This window comes from Solanum stenotomum, chromosome 10, assembly GCF_019186545.1.
Source record: "Solanum stenotomum isolate F172 chromosome 10, ASM1918654v1, whole genome shotgun sequence".
In the NCBI taxonomy this organism is placed as follows: Eukaryota; Viridiplantae; Streptophyta; class Magnoliopsida; order Solanales; family Solanaceae; genus Solanum; species Solanum stenotomum.
Window position 1 is genome coordinate 9,864,780 of NC_064291.1, and position 16,679 is coordinate 9,881,458.

At 33.9% G+C, this 16,679-nt stretch overlaps 2 protein-coding genes across 2 annotated transcripts; one reads left to right on the plus strand and one right to left on the minus strand.

Annotated features, from left to right (window-relative positions):
• The first annotated feature begins 2,407 nt into the window (after positions 1–2,407).
• Positions 2,408–6,048, plus strand: LOC125842422 (potassium channel KAT3-like). The gene is made up of 11 exons (XM_049521719.1): positions 2,408–2,770; positions 2,934–3,149; positions 3,268–3,420; positions 3,510–3,567; positions 3,665–3,982; positions 4,070–4,309; positions 4,395–4,493; positions 4,577–4,609; positions 4,696–4,881; positions 4,989–5,484; positions 5,876–6,048. Exons 1-11 carry the CDS (start codon positions 2,643–2,645, stop codon positions 6,016–6,018), a joined length of 2,070 nt encoding a protein of 689 aa, XP_049377676.1. The 5' UTR covers positions 2,408–2,642; the 3' UTR covers positions 6,019–6,048.
• A 2,622-nt stretch (positions 6,049–8,670) lies between these two features.
• LOC125842429 (proteasome subunit alpha type-5) lies at positions 8,671–14,820 on the minus strand. Its single transcript, XM_049521724.1, has 9 exons — positions 14,621–14,820; positions 14,420–14,501; positions 14,247–14,327; positions 13,001–13,114; positions 12,807–12,908; positions 12,160–12,218; positions 9,359–9,461; positions 9,044–9,109; positions 8,671–8,957 (listed from the first exon to the last, which is right to left on the minus strand). The coding sequence occupies exons 1-9, from the start codon at positions 14,632–14,634 to the stop codon at positions 8,865–8,867; spliced, it is 714 nt and encodes a 237-aa protein (XP_049377681.1). The 5' UTR covers positions 14,635–14,820; the 3' UTR covers positions 8,671–8,864.
• Between the last annotated feature and the right edge of the window lie 1,859 nt (positions 14,821–16,679).

Genomic DNA, 16,679 nt, shown 5'->3' on the forward strand with positions numbered 1-16,679 from the left:
TCTTCTTTGAAATAAGGTTCTATCGGAAACAACCACTCTATCTTCAAGATAGGACTAAGATTTCTGTACATTTTACCTTCTTTAGACCACACTTTATAAAATTACACGGATTATATTGTTGTTGTCTACTTAAAATATAAAGTTCTTAGCATGAAATTTATTATACTTTTAGAATTATGTATTCAAAATATGATATTTGTTAAAAATTTATTGTTTTACACACATATATTAAAACTATTAGGTTCAATTAAATCATTAGAATAAGGTTACATTTACCACTAGTTCTTTAAAGGTGTGTAAAAATCCTTCAAAAGACAAGGAAATATAGTATCTATAAAACAAGTTGTTCCAAGAATTATGCGAAAATGATTGGAATAGCCCATACAAAAGTCACATGCAAGCTATCAAGAAGAAGATGAGGTCGGCCGAAATGAAAAATAAGAAAAATATATAAAATATTCCATTTTCACATAAAAATAAAAATAAAAAATATAATATAAATATTAGTAACTGCTTCGTAACGAACCTACATCAAAATATTTCATCTCTCCTTGTAGAAAAAACACGAGCCAACATATAAACTATGGATTAAAGATAAGAGGGAAAAGCACATAGAGGGAAATGGTGAGAAGAAATATTGGGTTTTCCACAAAATCTAAAACCAAAATTTATGAATTTTTGCGGCTGAATATGTGCTGGGAATCTGTCTATTTAAGTTTTATACACCGACAATTATCTTTATACGATCAAATCATTTATATGATACGAGTACTAATCAATAATTTAATAAAAATGACAATTAACCTACTAATACTATCATATGTTAAAACAATATTAATAGTTCAAAATGATGTTTACCTTATAAAATTCATCAAGTTCGACGCAATGACGATATGAAATATTTAGAAAATGAGGTCACTTGTAAGGTTATTAAAGGTGAAATTCTATGTTAAAGGAGTACTAGTTGATAACATAGTAAATAAAAACTCTAAGAAATTTGATATTACTCACTATATAGGTTTTAGCTTATATTGATTACTTTTTAATAGATCTTTTAAAGAATAATGTCATTTTCTATATTTAGTATTTCCTCAATTTCAAAATACAAGTGAATGTAGAGGCAATGCACACCTATTTAAAAAAATTAGGACATAAATTGAACCTCACTTTCCACTTTTGCCTTTTTAGTTATTCTCAAACTATCCTTAAAATTTAAATAATTCAAAAGTAAATTATAAATATGAACAATTAACTTTCTTGAAATTATCACCTAGAAAATGTAAATGAGGGACAAAAATGGAAGGAACTTCCAACAACTCTCTTAAACTTTGAACAATTCACGTATTTTGAACTATGGAAAAAATCTCAACAATTCACTTATTTTGAAATGGAGTATAATTTTTAAATTTTAATATCTTGTGTGACATGTTCAAAATCACAAGATTTAAATGATATTTTTGTATTACATACATCTTTAGCTTAAGCCCATAAAATTAAAAGGTCTATCTTATCTTCTTCTTAAATTCCTTGCTAATCAATCAAACTAAGACACACACAAAAATAGAAGGAGTTCAATTTAAACGTTACATTGATAACATTTACTCCCTAGAATTTATATGACACCAATCAACTTTACACAAAATTTAAGAAAGAAATGAAAACTTTTGAAATTTGTGATGATTATAAGTTATTTCATTAAGTGTAAAGGATAATTTTAAAGTTATATTATTTTCAATTATAGAAATGTGATATATTAAAAAGAAAAGTGTCTCACGTTAATTTTGGGAGGGGGGGAGAGAGTATTACTTAAAATCTTGCTAATATTGCTAGATTTACTAATTAGATTTCACCTATTGGCCATGCATGAAATTTATGTGAATCCAATTCTAGATTTCACCTATCTTATCACTCAAACTTGTCCTTCTGAAATATGCTTTATAATTGTTTCATTTCTAACCCCCCCACACAACTTTCTTGATGGTGGAACTCCCACCACTAAACCATTTAGTCATTTACATCACCATTTGCTTTCCCTCCTCTATTCTTCCTTGTCTAAGAAACTCTTCTCTACAAACTACATTAAGTTAGTGGCATGTCTGCCATTTTGAGAACCTTCTTCACCCAATAACAATCTTGTTACCTTTAATTTTTGTTCAAACACTACTCAACAAATTAATATGTATTCCCCATTATGGCTATAGTTAGTTATCCAAGAGAATTCTTGGCATCTCCTAGAAAATATCTAGGTTGTGGACAAAGAAACTTTTCGATGACCAGTGACACGAGTCGTGGTTGCTCCAAATCCGCTTTCACCCCCTAAGTCTCCTAACTAGTATTTTAGCTTAAAACACTACAATTTACAATTCCTTTATTTTTCCTTTGTGATAATACCAATACATAAGTTACATAACCACTTTCCATAAGTTTCAAAGCATATCAAAAGAATCATTCTTTAAAGAAAATATGAGGCTGACTAAACTTGCAATATAGTCAACAACTTCACTTTCATCATCTATATATAAGGCTCTTCAAAAGGGACTTTACCATCAATATATAGAGTAGTTTTTTTAACTAAACTCTAGTACTATAGCATCCAAGAAACTTCAAAATTTCAAAACCCCACCAACAAAAAAAGAACATCAATGTCATTTTCTTATGCTAAATACTCTGGTTTCTTCTCTAGTGATCTCCTTCCTTCTCTTGGAACCAAAATCAACCACGAAACAAAGCTTCGAAAATATATCATTTCGCCTTTGGATCTTCGTTATAGGTAGTAATTTTATAGCCCTTCTAACTCCGTCTCATTACTTTTTACACGGAGCATAAATATGTTAAAAATAGTATCACTAGAAGTTCAACAAATACTAAGTACTTATTGAAATTAAATCTTGAATCTGTCTCTCAGCTCTGACTACTTTGTCAATCTTTTGCAGGGCTTGGGAGATGTTTCTACTATTTCTTGTCATCTACACGGCATGGATTACGCCATTCGAGTTTGCATTTCTGATATGCAAAATAGATGCCTTGGTCATCTTTGACAACATTGTCAACTGCTTCTTTGCTATTGACATTTTCCTTAACTTCTTCATGGCTTATCTTGATAAAGAATCTTATATTCTTGTTGATGATCCTAAAAAGATAGCAATAAGGTAAAATTATGTAACATTAAGAGATTCTCTCTTTTTTTTCTTCTCTATCTCAAAGTTATAGAAGAATCAAGATTTATAATTCTAATATATGAAATTTTTGTACATGATTAATTAACAGGTACTTGTCAACCTGGTTCATATTTGATGTTTGTTCCACTGTACCATTTCATGATTTCCTCTTTATTGATCACAAAGAGAGCGGCGTTGGATTTAAGTTGCTCAGTATGCTCAGACTTTGGCGTCTTAGAAGAGTCAGTGCCCTGTTTGCAAGGTCCCTAACACATTACAAAATTTACATCAATACCGTAAAAATTATTTACACTGTCAGTATATATAAGTAGTAGTATTTTCCTAATTCAGGCTTGAGAAGGACATCCGTTTTAACTATTTCTGGACAAGATATGCAAAACTGACATCTGTAAGTCACGATTCATTTAAGATGATGTATCGATAATATTGATATTTCATCACTAAGAAAATGCATTTCTTTTTGTTTGTTTGTTTGATTTTTTCAGGTAACTTTGTTTGCAGTGCATTGTGCTGGATGTTTTAACTATGTGATTGCAGATAGATATCCTGATACTAAAAGAACATGGATTGGTGCAGCAAATCCCAATTTCAAACAAGATAGCCTGTGGGATAGATATATAACTTCATTATATTGGTCTATTGTAACACTAACAACAACTGGTTATGGAGATTTACATGCTGAGAACACAAGGGAAATGCTCTTTGACATCTTTTACATGTTGTTCAACTTGGGATTGACATCTTACATCATTGGTAATATGACAAATCTTGTAGTTCACTGGACCGGCTACACAAGAAACTTCGTATACTCTCTTTTCTCCGTCTCTAAACATATTTATACGTTCTGATCGTGTAAAAGATATTGAACTTCATGATTTTTGTTGTGTCAGAGGGATAATGTAGAAGCAGCACAAGAATTCGCGAAACGAAATCAGTTGTCACCAAGGATACAAGATCAGGTTTTGTCTCATATCTGTCTTAAGTTCAAAACTGAATCACTGCAACAAAAAGAGACCATCAAAGTTCTGCCAAAAGCTATCAGATCAAGCATTGCACATTACCTGTTTTTACCAATAGTTCAAAATGTCAGTCTGTTCCGAGGTGTTTCAAGGGACCTACTTTTCCAACTGGTAATTTCTTTTTCTACATTGCTCTGATCCCCTTCTCAGTTGGCGTATACAACGTATATTCAATGGTTTATTTCTTGCTTTTAAGGTTCCTGAAATGGAAGCTGAATACTACCCTCCCAAGGAAGATGTGATTTTACAGAATGAGTCTCAAACAGATTTTTACATAATAGTCTCAGGAGCATTGGTAAGTTAATATGTTGAGAACAATTACTTGAACACATCGAATTTGTTGTTCGTGTTATTAATCAGTTATGTATACTATTGCAGGATCTACTAGTAGATATCGATGGACGTGAACAAGTAAGTATAACACATTCAACAATCATTATATCATTTTCAAACACATTAGCCTTAACTTATTTTTTCTGAAATCTGTTCACAAACAGATCATTGGGAAGGCTGTTGCTGGAGAATCATTTGGAGAAATAGGTGTTTTACTTGGAAGGCCACAACCATATGCTGTTAGAACAACTGAAATTTCTCAAATTTTATGTCTGAGTAGGAAAACATTTCTGAACATTCTTCGCGACAATCAAGAAGATGAACGGATTATAATGAGAAATCTTATTCAGGTATGTGTACAAGGATATGATCACAAATTGCGCGACACACAACTATAATGAGAAAAGTTGTAATATACACTCAACTTTCTTTGATCCTTTTTCTTTTTGATAAATAGAACCTGCAAGGATTTGGAGGCTTTGATAATGTGGACGAGGAAAGCGATCCAAGTTTAGTCTTCAACAACTGTTCTCATGTTTCTAAGAAACATACGCCAACCAATCCTAGAGACCTGATTAGTATAAATATCCAAACTTTAGAAGCTAGAACCAAGAAACAAGTTGAAAATGAAGGTGAAAGTTGTGGACGTAAACGCCAAACAGTTCTTGATCATTCTGTAGCTCCCAAGGGGCATATTGAAATGGCTCCGAGTCTACCAGAAAGAAGGTGGAAAGAAGATCAACTCGACACAGAACGTGGAGGAAACAAAAGCATCCATGAGGTCCCCTGCTGTTCTTATTCAGGTAATAGAAGTCAAACTGGTGCAAAGGGGGGAAAATCCATCAAGAAGAGAGTTACTATTCACAAGAGAAACAACATCAATTCATTGCAGGAGCAGAATGGGAAGCTAATAATACTACCTGATACACTAGAAGAGCTATTCAGAATGGCAGGTGAGTTTTATGAAAACTATTAAAACTTTCCGAACTCTTATACGATCTTACTAAATGAGCAAATCATAGCTCATAAACAAGGTACCAGAATATCCTAAATCTCATATCTCACGTTTGTTTACAAATAAATGTTTGCAATTACGTGCTATAACAGACTTTCGAATACACATAATTTTACAAAGATTCACTATTCAACAATAGTAATAACTAATTATTCTCTTAATATAATTCATCTACATCATACTGACAATCTCTTCATGTCGAACATTTGTCTTTTTTTATATAATATAAACTTATGAATCAAGTTTTAACCTTAATAGGTTTGAAATCCCACTTAAATTTGAGCAAAAATGATAAGTACCAACTTAATGATAACTTGGTTTAATTGCAGGTCAAAGATTTGGGGAGTACAATCTCAAGAAAGTTGTAAATGCAGAAGATGTAGAAATAGATGAGATAAATGTCATTAGAGATGGAGATCACTTGTTCTTTCTTTCAACTGATTGCTCATGTGTAGAAACTAGTACAATGTGACATCATAATTCACTATATATGTTGTTTGTTTGCACACTCAGAGTTTCAAACCCAAAAAATTATATATTGATCATGGTATCTCCAAGGGATGAAATCAAATCGGAAAAATATTAATTACCATTTACAAAATTACAAGACTTATTTATTACCATTTACAAAATTACAAGACTTTCTTCCAAGTATTACTGGAGGATGAAAACTGAACAACATATTGCTGTCAAGGTGGCACATATCTCTTACAATAATCTCAGTGGCAGTCTATCATATGTGACTCTTTGATTCTCTGTTAGCTTGGTGTGTATGCAGTTTTACTCCCTTTTACTTTGTGAAAGATAGAGAGGCGATTTCCGATAGACTCTTGGCTCAAGCAAAGCATGTCAAAAATCTTGTAAAACAAATACAATACCGGAGCTATACTAAATACAATTAAGAACAAAACAAGTAGCAATGAACAAAACACGGTAACTACAACAAAGAAAACAATGAGTAGTATTAAAATCAAGAATAAGATAGTTGGAGAGTAATAATAACAGTAACAGGTAATAATAAGGAAACTAGACAATGTTCGACTATCTACTAACTTCTACCCTAATAATTCTTGACTCCAAATCTTCTTATCTAGGATCATATCATTGGTAAGTTGTAGGTGTGTCATGTTTTGTCTAATCACCTATCCCCAAGAGGCCAAGACTTTTTCAGTCTTCCTCTACCTCTCTTTATACTCACTATAGTCAACCTCTCAGACCTCTTCAATGGGGGTATTTGTGCATCTTCTCTTCATATGGCCGAACCATCTCAATCTCGCTTCTCACATCTTGTCCATCATGTCCCAAATAGTTTCATTTCTGTTTTAGTGGAGGGTTTCTTCAAACAATAAGGGACTGCGTCAACTATTCAATCAAATGTTATTGAACATGTTTTCCATCTCTTCTCGAGAAATTATCTCTCCTAGGATCGATGCTCACACATCCATTCCAACACTCATTGCCACTACTCTCATCTTCTAGACGTGCGAGTTATTGACCGACTAACATTTTGCCTCATACAACATAGCTGGTTTGACCACTAATTTATAAAACCTACCTTTAGAGTTTGGAGGTACATTCTTATCTTATCACACAAGTTACCGGATGTAAGCTTCCATTTCATCCACCCTACTCCGATATGATGTGTAACACATCGTCAATCTCTCCATTTTCTTGGATTATTGACCACAAATACTTGAAACATTTTTTCTTAGAGATGAATAGTGCATCAATATTTTACTTCCACATCTACCACGTGTGTTACGTCACTAAACTTGCACTCCGAGTACTATCTTAGTTTTGCTCAACTTGAACCCTTTAGATTTCAGGACATGTCTCCTAACCTTGGGTCTTTCATTAACTTCATCGCAAGCCTCGTCAATCAAAATTATGTTATTCGCAAATCGCATACATCATGACACCTCTTCTTAGATATGTTGTGTCAGTTTATCTATCACATTCACCAAGGTAACAAGAAACGGGTTTAGAGTTGATCCCTGGTATAACCACATCATGAATGCAAAGTGTTTGAGTCTTCTCCAACTGTCATCACTTGCGTCTTGGCTCCATTATACATATCCTTATGTTCTAATGTAAACTACTAGTACATATTTAGCCTCCAAACATCTCCATAGAAACCCTTCACTCCAGAAACTTTGTTGTAAACTTTTTCTATGTAAGTCCTTCCTCTCCCTATATTGTTCCATCAATCTCCTTAAAAGATGTATGGATTTTCTAGTTGAATGTCTGACATGAAATCAAATTAATTCGCGGTGATACTCTTCCTTATACTCATCTTCATTACCCTCTCTCAAACTTTCATTATGTTGCTTAGAAAATTGATAACCCTATAGCTGTTGCAATTTTGACTTGAGATCATTGTACTCCACCTTCATGCCTAAAAACGATGTTAAACAACCTAGTTAGTCAATCCATACCTGCTATTCATGTGTCCTACCAAAATTTCACCGAAATCTCATTTGGCTCAATCGCCCTATCCCTTCTCATCTAACGAATAACTCCGTTAACCTCCTCAACTTGATACCCCAATGATGCCCAAAATCTCCCCAATTCTCCTAAGCTACAATTAGAGTAGCTTTATCTAATGGCTTCTTAATTAAAATTCTCTCTCTCTCTCTCTATATATATATATAAAGAGCACACAAACAAAGAAAAAATACCAACTTATGGGTAAATTTACATGTAACTATTATATATTTGAATGACGATGAATAATTTGAATTTCATGTAACGATAAAAGAACCCAAAAAGGTTGAAATCGAAGAACCAATTCTATTTTATTTTTTTTATTTTTACATTTAGCAAATGATACGAATTATCTTAAAGTAAAACCCAGCTCAAACACTAAGATAAACACTCATACAAGTAGGGATAAAATGCTTGTATAGTGGTAGTCCCTCACTAAAGAGACACCAATTCAAGTGAAATTTTTATTTTGTTGAATAAAGCTGGATCCAAATTCACTTTCAAGAAAATGATTTTCTTCTTTCCAAAATGAACCAACATTTGTGAAAAACTAAATGCTTTAAAATGAAGAGAAAAAAAATTCCAACACATGAAACATTTTAGTTTTTCTGCAATCTTAAGCCTCATCACCAAATAATCTTTATCCCATTGTACCAAATTTCGTCAAGCAACATAAAGGGTTTGAGTTTTGTCCTTGAAGGAAAATGTAACTCAAAGCTAAAAATGTATCATGCTTGAAGGGGCAAAAACAATTCACAAATTCTAGAACAACTGAAAGCAAACATTGCCCATAACAGAGAATCGAGTACAAGCATAACAAGAGCGTTTTTCTTCTTATAGGCGGCTGATAACATCTTCCACCTCAGAAGGGGAGTAGAGGTGATAAGTTGGTGATACCCTCGCAATATCAACGTTATTGGGAGTCACCTGAAATCGAATGATATGTGATTTTCAATCCATAGCAGAGGTAGAGCATACAGATGATAATGAAAATGCAGTGTCATGGAGATTACCTTTTCTTCCATCACTTGCTTTAGAATTGACAGCGCTATGGTTTCGGCCTCCTTGAGGGTAAGGTCCTGCAGAACAGCAAATAATTCACTTCAGATCGGCTTTCAAAACCATAGTATACCAATTACTTGGGTCCAGAAATAGTTGATCTACTACTCTAGTCATAGTAAATTGTCAGTGATTTTTTTCTCTTTTTTCTGAGAGGACGAAGGTTTTAGGGGAGGTTAAGATCATAAAAATATCCAAATCCACGAAGAATAAACAATGTACAAAAGATATGACAGTTTAACTAGAAAATAAAAATCAAACTTATATACCTTGTTGAATTGCTCCTGAAGAGAGCTGTCAGCACCTTCTGAACCTGAACCAATGGCTTTTGCATTGCATTGCCAGAAAGTGCCAGAAGGATCAGTATAGTATCTGCATATCAAAAGGCCTATTGTTGTTAGTGGCAACAAGGTACCAGATGGCCACTAGGATGAATTTAAAGGATAACAGCAATTAGGATTTCAACTAATGGCTGCACAGCCAACTAGCTCAGTACGGCTATATTTCCTTCAAAGTATATGTACAATACACAGTAGCCCACTTAATTCTTGAAATAACATAAATGTAATAGTTACAATTTTCATGTTAGAAGGTTATACCAGAATATGAGAATTATATAACTACTTCTAGCATTAGAATTATAGTATCATCATTGTTTGCTGGTTTCAGTTGTCTTGTGTTTCCCATGAAATAAATATAAATAAGGCAAGTCACATCCATGCCTAGAGTAGCACAAGCTCATTATAAGTTGTGAGGAAGTCCACGCTAACAGAAAATGCAACTGACTACCTAATTAAGCAATATTAAATGGGAGAATATTGAGACAAGGGAAAGAAGAGGGAAACGTCGCACCAAAGTGATTTTTTTTTCCCTTTTCAAAACCCAGTCAGGTTCACTAAATGAAATAAGAATTAAGACCTACTGACATGCGTGCATGTGTGTGCACATGTACATAAAGCTAATTATTCAAGGAAGTTACATGGAAAAAGGAAAGAAAGAAAAAGAGGAAGCTTGGATCATAATCTTGTATGCAGATTTGATGAATGGCAAGAATTACTGGGATAGAAACTGCAGCGCAACATGTCCACAGAAAGTTATTCCATGTTGGTAAGGGGTTGAACTAGCAGGCAACCAACTTTTTTATCAGCAGAAAATATATGGGATTTGCTAATGCACAAACCATGAAGAAGCAGCAGTCATGTACTCATGATACAAAGAAGTCACTAGCGTTCAGGACAAGCACAATATATCATTTCATTTATTTACAAAGAGAAATAAGGCAAGGGATGTATATGGGTATAAATTGTGGTACTCAGGAATCTCGAGAAGTAGGAATGGAATAGGCATTTAGAAATAGGGGAACATCAGGAGCAAGTGGTAGAGGTAAGGAGGGTGCATGACAGGATGGTGGTTATTAAGCTAGTTGTTGGTGGGCTTACTTTTAACATAATTGGTGCTTACGCATCAGAAATGGACCTGAACGATGAGGTCAAAAAGCACTTTTAGGAGAATTTGGATAAGATAATACAAGGTATCCCTCACACCAAGAAGATATTCTCATGCGAAGATTTCAATGGCCACACTGAGACAGGGGCTATGATGATGTGCATGGTGATCTTGGTTTTGGGGGTAGAAACCAATGTTTTGGACGGCGAAAGGTGACAAGGGTCTGTGAGGCAAGCGGCGAGGCACTCGCATTTTGTAAGTGTGGCACCAATAAATACCAAAAAATTAAAATGCTTAATTGCATATATATAAATAATCAAAATCTCAATACATATTACCAAATATTTCAATTCAAAAACTGAAAATAGGTGGTTCATACTAAAAGTCTAGAACTTGAATTTGAAAAAAACAGAACAAAAGTCAATACAGTGAGAAGATAACAGAGGTAGAAGTAACTCTGAAGACTGAAGAAGAAGAAAAAAGAAACAGAAGAGAAAAGAAGAAGAAAAGAAGAAATGTGTATTAGTTGGACATTGGAGTCGCCCGTAAAAGTCTGGGTGGTCGCCGGAGAAGTCTAGTCGAGTAGACTTGTTGGAGTCGCAGTCCAAGAGTGCAACTGTGCAAATTCCAAAGAAAACCCTAAAATTACCTTCTCACTTTTAAACCTTAAATTGGTCTGTTTTTAAGAAAATACAAAAGGCAACACATTTCTCGCCTCTCGCCTTTGTCACCATTGTCTCCATGGCGTCACCTTTTGAATATCGCCTCGCCACAAAGCTAAAAGGTGATGAAAGGTGATGAAGGGTCGCCTCGCCTTGCCTCTCGCCATTGGCAATGAGGCGATCGCCTGTCACAACACTGGTAGAAACAAAGGAGGAGTTACACTCTTGGATTTTGCAAGGTCTTTTGATTTTGTGATAGCTAACTCGAGTTTCAGAACTAGGAGCAGTTGGTCATCTTTCGTAGTATGATGGCAGAGACTTTAAGCGATTATCTACTCCTAAGGAATAGTGATAGAGGTCTATATTTCCATCATAGCTCTTTTCTACTCTATTATTCAAACCTGTTTTGGAAAAAACGTTTTCTTTTTTTGACAAAGAACCTGTTTAGGAAAAACGCTTTGATTGAGCCAAGGGTCTATTTGAAATCTACCCTACAAAGATAAGAGTAAGGTCTGCGTACACCCCACCCTCCCCGGAATTCATCACACTGGGTATGTTGTTGTACAAAGAGAAAATGAATGAAACTACATGAAACTAAGTGGACTATAGGACTCTGTAAAGACGAAGCAATGGAACAACTCGAAATATTTTTTCAAACTTGAGAAGCACGGAATATAAGGTCATAAATAGGAGGCTTAATTGTGTTTGGCTATTAAGCTGGCGGACCCAATTTTCATGGCCATGTTCCTCAAAATCGAAGGTACAGGAGAAAAAAAAGTTATATATTCACTTGCATTCTAAAGAAAATTCAGAACATGATAACAATCAAAACAAGAACAAGATGAACAAACTGATAGATGATAGCATGCAGCTACACCGGATATGATCAAACACAAACAGAGAAGAAACTATAGAGTGTACTGCCATATTTTCCAACAATCTCGTGGGAAGCAAATACTTACAAGCTAGGACCATTCTCATCATGACCAGCAATGAGAAGTGATACTCCAAAAGGTCTGGACTGCAAGATACCAAAGATAATGCATTTAGGTGTGAGACTTGAATCTTCCACTAGTTGAAATAGGAAAAACAAGGAACGTCAATCCATTCATGTTGATGAGTTGAGTCAATTTAGTTCTAGATAGCGTGTTTGCTCCTTTAATAGAATTTTAGATATTAGTTCACATCATTTCTGTTTAATAGATTTTTCAAGAGAAGAAAAACAAAACAGCAGACACTAGGTTAGCACAACAAAAATCTTCTATGCAATGAGCCAGATCCACACAGAAAAAAACATTATTAACCAGGACATCCACTCAGATTATAGATATATACCAGCCACATAAAATGAAACAGCTCAATTCAGTCAATGAAGTACAATTTTTCCCCACTCAAGTAGCAACACGAACAAGAAAATCTAATGGTCTAACTATATTTGAGCTCCTGAGATTTTAATCAAAATAAACGGGAATAACAAAATATTTTAACCACACATAATTTTGGTCAAAATTAGACAGTAATGAATTGAGATTTTGAATGTTTTTTGCTTGAAGGATGCTTGTGCCCAACTAGCATAGCAAAACTGCTAAGTCAAAGAAAAGGTGCTAACCATAGACTCTTCATCACCCTCACCAAATCGCAGGGCCAAATCACACAGAGCTTGTGTTGTGGACTCAACAGTCATGGGCTCGCCATAAGAGAATCTGTGATTCTATTGAAAAAGAGGGAATAGATAAGCAGGCTTAGTCAGTGAATTTTCAAATGCATAGTATGTTTTGAAGTTGAACCCTTAGCTCTAAATACCTGAGTTTCAACTCGGGCATGTTCAACGAGAGTCCTTGCATCAGCTATCAATCCACTCATTGCACATCCAATATGCTCATCAATTTCCATAATTTTCTCCACACTGCTTGGCTCCTGTAAGATCAAGAATATCAAATCTGAGTCACGAATGATAAAAATACAGATAAACAGAGAGATTAGCAAAATAAAAAGTATTTCTTGTATTTTAAGAAAAAGTATGTATCCTATTTGGGATCCGGTAATTAACTCGCAGAAAGTCATAACCAAGAAAGCATAAAGAAGTGCAAGAGGCAACAAATAGAAAAGTTCTTTAATCTCAAAACTCCTGATCTTAAAAAAGCTCAGCCTTTTCTTGTATTGACTTCAACACTACTTTTTTTTTTAGCTATTAGTATGATTTAAGTCACTTCCTAACATTCTACCTAGCACTAGATAGTGTGGTTTAGTTCTTTAAAGCGTATCTTGTCACAAGAAAGTAGAAAATTCAAGTTTAGACCTACAGGATGACATCCTCTCAACCAAAAGAAGGCTTTGACCTCTCTATCTCCCATATTAGCTATTGTATAGATAATAGTACAGCGAAAATGACCATATAAATGATAAATGCACCAACTGTGTATCAACTCCAATTCAAATTCAAGGCCACCTCATTTGTTGTGATTGATCAATTTACAAAGAATCCAAAGGATATAAGTTACTATGCATTAGCTTCTTAAAGAAGAGATGTTCAGCAACATGAAAATTCTTTCACAACAAACAAGATCCTGAACATGTATTACTTCACGTTACATCAAAGAGCTCCTATAATCCTTAATTTTCAAAATACTCGAATTGTTCTTATAAAAAAAAAAGTAGGAAAAGGTACAAATTTGCCCCTGGACAATCCAAAATTATTCAATTTATTCCTCCATTACAGTTATGGTCCTTTCACCCTTCCTTCTTTTGCACACTTCGACTAATTCCACAAGACACCTGCCACCTCCTACCAGCAACATATACCAAATAATTATGTCCACCAAGGCTAGGACAGATGAAAAAATATCACCTAGAGTTTTGTATTTGGTCCATTCACCCTTGCCTTTAGCAAATTGTCTCATATCAACCCCATTGTAGTCCATGAAGGACTAAAAAAGTTCATAACACAATGATTTGTTATTCCGTCAAATCAGCTACACATATAACCCAGTTACCATAATAACAACCAAAAATCAGAAACTCATATGAAAGGAAAACAAAGAGCACAAACCAGAAGTGGAGAGGTAATTCGCTTCTCAACAGCAAGAACAACTCCTTCCTTGGTCTTTATCCCAATTGCCGTTGAACCCAACTTTAAAAACCCACAAAAACAACAAAAACCTTAACCTAAATAAACCATTTAAATCATACAAATCCACATGATAAATCCAGCTATAATATTACCTTAATGGCTTCAATAGCATATTCAACTTGAAACAACCTTCCTTCAGGAGAGAAAGTGTTGACACCTCTATCATACTCAGTTCTTCAAAGACCCAAATGGCCAAAACACCGAGAAGTAAGATCTTCAAAGATTTGAAAACGATAAAGGGACATAACTGTATTGAGAGCAAACCCTAGATTAAGGCTAAAAATGCAGCTTACCTAGTGAGAAACATCTTCGATCTGATTCGTCACAGCTTTGAGAATCCGCGATAGCTAAGAACTGACTGAGAATCGATTTGTTCTACTTGTTTTTAACTTGAGTGACAAGCCATTTCTGCAGAAATAGCGTATTTGGAGCGTTGCTTGCTTCGGTATTTTCCGGGTCAGATTTTCTAACCCGTTTACATAGAAAGGGGGAAAAGATTTGGGCCCAAAATAAGGGTTTCCTAAGAGGCACTTTTAAAAAAGGAAAAATTACAAAATTCCACCTTTTAGTTTACTTATTACCATTATCCTCTATAAGTTTTATAAATCTCCAAAGTCTCTCATTTTCGCGCATCAGATTAGTGTATCATGTATAAAATATACATCAGATTAGTATATCATACATAAAATGTAATGTTTCTTACTTAATGATTAATGTATCTCGCGCATCAGATTAATGTATCAGCGTTTATATTATTGTATCCATTTAAGGGATTTCTATAATTATAAAATTTTAAGGGATAGATTGTAATTTTGCCTTAAAAGAATGTGATTTCTGTAATTTGTCCTTTAAAAAATAGCAAAGATTTGAAATATAATGAGTCAAAATAGTTATAATTTGCTTATTACGATTTGTAACACATGTTAGAAGGGCAGAAAGGTGAGCGAGATTGAGAGAGGGAGGAGAGAGGCGAGCAAGAGAGGACAAAGAGAGGAGAGAGGCGAATTATATTTGTATATCTGCTGGATAATTGCATATATGTACTAGTATGTATATGTATCAATGGTTGTATTTATATATCTGCTAGATAATTGTATATATGTAATTTTATGTATATGTATCAATGAATACAATTGTATTAACGAATACAATTTGTATCTATAAATAAATTGTATCAGCGAGTACAACTGTATCAAGTTCAACATTTGTATTTGTTTAATTGATTGTTATTATTTGTATCAATGATGTATCAATTGTATTAACGAATACAATTTTTATCCGAATACAATTGTATCAATGTTGTATAAAGTTCACTATTTTGTATTTGTATAATGATTGTTATCATTTGTATCGATGTTGTATCAGTAAATTAAATAAATGTGTATTTGTATTTTGTAACACTAAAGAGGATCTATATAGTTAACACTTATCAAATGTATTTATTTAATTGATTGTTATCATTTATATTTGTATATATAATACTATGAACATTACTATCTACATAATTGATTGTTATAGTTTGTATTTTTATAGAAAGAGAGGAAGCAGAAAGAGGCGAGAAAGAGAGATGGGGTAGGGATAGGAGAGAGGCGAGGGAAAGATGATAGAGAGAGCGGAGAGAGGAAGACACAAGAGAGAAAATAACAACAAAATTCTAACTAAAGTTATAAATTCTAATTCTTTCAAATTATAGTGGTGTATTGTAAATAACATCAGAGTCAATGCATCAATAGTGTGTCGCAGTCGTCTCAACATTAGGTGGGGGAGAGTGACATGACCCACCATATCATCATGACATTTAGATTCCACGTGGTATAAAACTATCCATGTGGAAGGCCTGCATTAGAAGAAGAATAGTCCTTGGTGGAAAATTCTATAAATATATGAGTATGTCGTGGTCATCTCAACATTAGGTGGAGGTGAGTGTCATGACCTATCATGTCATCATGCCACTTAGATGTCATGTGTATAAAACTATCTATGTGGAAGGCTTACACTGGAAAAGGATAGTCTTTAGTGGAAATTTTTATAAATATATGGAGAATTCCTTCGAAGACTTTAGAATTTCATGAATTTGCATAGAAGATTCTTGGAATCTTCTAGTTATGTTAAGCATTCAAAAAAGGACTTATTTGTAAATATGTAAGAGCTTATAAAATAACCATTAGTTATATATTAGCCCTTAGGTGTGTAGTATAAATAGAGGGGCATTTATTTGTAACATAATCAAGCAAATCTTCCAACTCTTGAGCAATACAAAAACTTTTTAAGCAATTCTCTTGTACCTTTCTTCATTCCCTTAGCACTGTAATATTAAAAAGGCTTACTTGCGCTTGCAAGATGGTAAAAAAA

What these genes read in the sequence shown, in the direction of transcription:
- LOC125842422 (XM_049521719.1), top strand. Translation starts at nt 2,643, where the DNA reads ATGTCATTTTCTTATGCTAAATACTCTGGTTTCTTCTCTAGTGATCTC. An exon ending in GATATGCAAAACTGACATCT is followed by an intron (nt 3,568 to 3,664) that starts GTAAGTCACGAT and finishes TGATTTTTTCAG; the next exon opens with GTAACTTTGTTTGCAGTGCA. An exon ending in CCGGCTACACAAGAAACTTC is followed by an intron (nt 3,983 to 4,069) that starts GTATACTCTCTT and finishes TTGTTGTGTCAG; the next exon opens with AGGGATAATGTAGAAGCAGC.
- LOC125842429 (XM_049521724.1), bottom strand. An exon ending in GATGAGAATGGTCCTAGCTT is followed by an intron (nt 9,462 to 12,159) that starts GTAAGTATTTGC and finishes TTTGATATGCAG; the next exon opens with ATACTATACTGATCCTTCTG. An exon ending in AGCAAGTGATGGAAGAAAAG is followed by an intron (nt 8,958 to 9,043) that starts GTAATCTCCATG and finishes ATTCGATTTCAG; the next exon opens with GTGACTCCCAATAACGTTGA.